General features: G+C 56.9%; 1 protein-coding gene across 1 annotated transcript; it reads left to right on the forward strand.

Moving 5' to 3' along the window:
- The first annotated feature begins 318 nt into the window (after positions 1–318).
- Positions 319–893, forward strand: LOC113922995 (calmodulin-like). Its single transcript, XM_027595438.2, has one exon. The coding sequence runs from the start codon at positions 319–321 to the stop codon at positions 766–768; it is 450 nt and encodes a 149-aa protein (XP_027451239.2). The 3' UTR covers positions 769–893.
- The last annotated feature ends 3,059 nt before the right edge of the window (positions 894–3,952 follow it).

The raw sequence follows: 3,952 nt of genomic DNA on the forward strand, positions 1-3,952 counted from the left end.
GGCCTCTGACGGCCCCCACGCTGGCTTCCCCCAGCTTCTCCTGGGCGGGCCCCGCCACTCCAATTCCGGCATTTCTGGTCTGGCGCTTGCCTGTCCCTCCCTGGGAGGAGGATTTCGCCCAAGGACATGCGGAGGGTGGAGAGCCTTTCCCCTCCCTCTGCTCCAATTGTAGAAAAGGAGGGGGTTCCCATCCCAGGGCAAGGCTGCCACGGGAGCTCTGCCCTCACACAGACTTGGCTGCCTGTGCCAGTCGCTGGCCCCCAGCTCTGACGTGAGCCCTTTGAGCCGGCTGGCCGCTCTGTGACGGGTGTGAGCGACATGGCCGAGCAGCTGTCTGAAGAGCAGGTGGCCGAGTTCAAGGCGGCTTTCTCCAGATTTGACAAGAACGGCGATGGCACCATCAACACCCAGGAGCTGGGCGCCGTGATGCAGGCTCTGGGCAAGGATCTGTCGGAGGCCGAGCTGAAGGAGCTCATCGCCCTGGTGGACACGGATAGCGACGGTGTCATCAGCTTCCAGGAGTTCCTGGCAGAGATGATCAAGAGGATGAAGTCCTGGGGCAGCAAGCAGGACGTGCAGGAGGTCTTCCGCGCCTTTGACCTGGATGGCAACGGCCGCATCAGTGTGGACGAGCTCAAGCAGGCCATGGCCAAGCTGGGCCAGACACTGTCCCAGGAGGAAGTGGACGCCATGATCCAGGAGGCCGACGTAGACAAGGATGGGCAGGTGGACTACCAGGAGTTCCTGCGCATCCTCTCCCAGAAGTGAGACCCGGCCCTGGCCCGTCTCCTGACTGACTCTGGTCCTCATGCCTTCTCGGGGCCCCTGCTTCTGTGGCAGGGACGTCAAGGGGAAGTCTGGGTGGTGGATGGGAGATTACCTGTTGGTGGGAAAGCCTGGCCTCTCCTGGGCCCGTGTTCTGTGCTCTCTGTGCCCAGCGAGGCCTTAGAGCTGCTCCTGCAGAGAAGTGGGGAGCCCCCTGCCTCACTGGGCGGTCGTGAGGAAACCCCAAGCAATGTGGTGGTTGAAATAAAAGGAATGTGACCTCCAAGGGTGGTGTGTGCTGGTGCTTGAATGTTTGGTTGGAATGTGGAAAATCAAAGGCTCCAGATGGTGGTATTTGGGTTTCTTTTGCACCTCAGCCCCTTTCCCTGGGCCCGAGTGGGAGAGCCGACCTGCGTAGGCCAGACGGTCCTCCAGCATCTCCCGGATGCCTGAGGAGAACAGGTGCAGGAGGGGTGTGTCAGGCTGGGGGAGGACACAAGAGGCATGTTTCTTTGGCTCAAGGTTCTGCCTGAGCTCCTGGGTCCAGACCGGAGGCTGGAGGCCAGAGCCTGGGACCGAGACACTGTCTACACCACAAACAATGAGGTTACCATCCTTCACACCATCGTCGTCCTCTGCTGCCCCCAACCCCATTCGAACTGGGGCTTGTGGCATTGCGGCGTGGTTCCCCAAAATCAGACCTGTTGGAGGCTGCTCGTCACAGTTTCCAAGACTCCCTTCCTTGTCCTGGTTCTCAGAGATGGCTTAATCCAAGGTCACCCTGCACGGGAGGCAGCCGAGGCCCAGGGTGGCATCAGATTGAAATCCCAGGGCTGTAGGGGAGGCAGGACAAGCCCGGGGCCTCAGGATTCGGAAAACACACATGGTTTTCTAGCATCGTCTTCAACCAGCTGTGCGGCCCTGGGTGTCCTGTGATGGTGGGCTTCTGCTTCCTCCTTCGTGAAATGAGTTTTTCTTTTGCTTTTGGCAGTGACTGACTTTATCTTACCCTAGTTGTGCCAAGTTAGTGGTTCTCAGCTAAGGGTGGGGAGACCAAGCCAGCTTCCCTGGGGGGTTATTGCAAAATACCGGTGCCCGCCCTTTCCCGCCTGCCCCTCATTCTGGCGCGGATGGGGGTGAGTGGCAGAGCCTGTTCAGCTAACCCCCAGTGCGGGGGGGCAGGGCCAGGTCACCAAGGGGGGGCTGTGGTTCGGATGAAGTCTTTCTGTTTTCTTCTCTCCCATTTGACATCGTCGGTGGGTCATTCCAATCTCCCATGACCCTCACACGCTGCTGTCTCCTTCTTCCCAGCCCTGTCCTCAGACCGAGTCCCCAAGGCCAGGCCCCCTCCAAAGCCCAGCAGGTGTCAGGCACAGCAGGGCAGGTCCTGCCCGGATTGAGGGCTGGGAGGCCCGGTGGGCTGTGTGGGGGCGGTGCTCTGAGGCAGGGAAGGAGTCTCACATCCCCCAAGGTTCTAAGGGAGGCAGGGGATGGGCCAGGGAGCAAGATGACCGAAATGTGGGATCTGGGGGAGGTTCGGATGTGGCAATAAAGAGATGGGACAAAAGCAGCAAACAGACCTGGGGTGGTGAGGGAAGGAGCGGCAGAAATACTCTCCGGGTCCAGGACAGGGGTGGTTCCCTCCAGAAAGTCCCTGTCCCCTTCCAGACGTAGTCACAGAGGTCTGAGTTTCTAAATGAGTGAGGCCTAAATGCCAAGCTGGCCCAAGGTGAAGGTTTCCAGGCTCTGTGTGGAAACAGGAAAAATAAAGACTTTTTCGACTAACCTAAATGTATGCCGTGTTTAAAACTCTGAGAACATGCTCTTTCTGTATTTTCCATGTTAAATGTCCGTTCTTCCATGTAGCCACCGTGATGGCAGGGGATACTTTGGTGGGATTTTTTTTTTTCATGTTTTTACTCGGAAAAATGAAGAGTCCTTACAAAGTGCCCCAAATGAATGTGGGTATTTCACTGTGCCACGGCCCCAGACATCTGAGAACCGCTGCTGGAGTGGATGGAGTGTAAAGTCGATTTTCTTTCTTAAAACAAAACAAAACAAAACAAAACAAAAAACCTTTTCTTCCCTGACTTTGAAGACATACGTGGCTCATGCATGGGAATAGTAAACTCCCACCATCAACAGTGAGCGCACGTTCAGGACTGGTGTTTGCACAGGCGCGGGGGGCAAGGGGCCGGGAGGCTGTCCACCGATGCTTTCCGGCGGCGCTCCGCAAGCTGGCTGCCAGCTACGGGGCCGTTCTGCTGTCCGTGTTTTCGTATGTCTACAGCATGCTCTGCTCAACCTCATGCACGTGGCACTAGAAAGATTGGAACTGGCGGAGGGAAGGGGAGAAATGAGGCCCCTGGCAGCCCCGGGGGGGCTAGGAGATGGGGCGTCTGAGGCTGCTCACTCAGGAGCTGTTCCTGAAAAGGGCGTGCGGGGCCACAGGGCAGGAACAGAGCAGCAGAAACCTCTCTTTATCTGTTGCCCCAGGAGGACAAACGGGGAGTCTGAGGGTCTGGGAAAGGAAGTGACTCACTTCAGGTCTCCAATGAGAGACAGATGTGTGTGGACTTTGAGGCTTCAGAGGCTGCCCCCTCCAGCAGTGCCTCATCCCGCACCCCCCTGCAGTCTTCCACCCTGAGACCCTGGTGGCCCCGCCCCAAGGAGGAAGGACCCCTTGGGCATGGGGGGTCTGGTGGAGAGGGTTGGTCGGGACCCACAGGGTGGAGAACCTTCTGGAAGGCGACAATCCTAGTGACCTGCTCGCTACACCTGGCACCTGGGAGATAAACAGAAACAGCCTCAGCAGTGACTCCAAATCTCCTGGAGGACTTTCGAGGGTGGGGTCCAAGTTCAGGAAGCCGCCCTGCCCCAGTCTAGAGCTCTGGGGAGGACTGGAAGGGGCACAAGAGGCATCCCAGAGCCAACGCAGCTCGAGGTGACTTCAGGGAAAGTCAGTTCTCTGAAAATCAGTTCGCCAAGACTGGCTCTGCCAATGGCCGATGTGCTGGTTATTTCCCAATTTACCAAAAAAAAAAAAAAAAAAAAATTGTAAAAACACTTTATGAGGATCACAGAGATCATATTGGAGGAGATGGTTTAAGACTTTTTGAGTATTTCTCTAGAGTTTTCCTCACCTGGTTGAAAGTTTTAGCTTTGTTGTGTTGTTCTGGCTTGGTCA

This window comes from Zalophus californianus, chromosome 9 (genome assembly GCF_009762305.2).
Source record: "Zalophus californianus isolate mZalCal1 chromosome 9, mZalCal1.pri.v2, whole genome shotgun sequence".
Lineage (NCBI taxonomy): Eukaryota > Metazoa > Chordata > Mammalia > Carnivora > Otariidae > Zalophus > Zalophus californianus.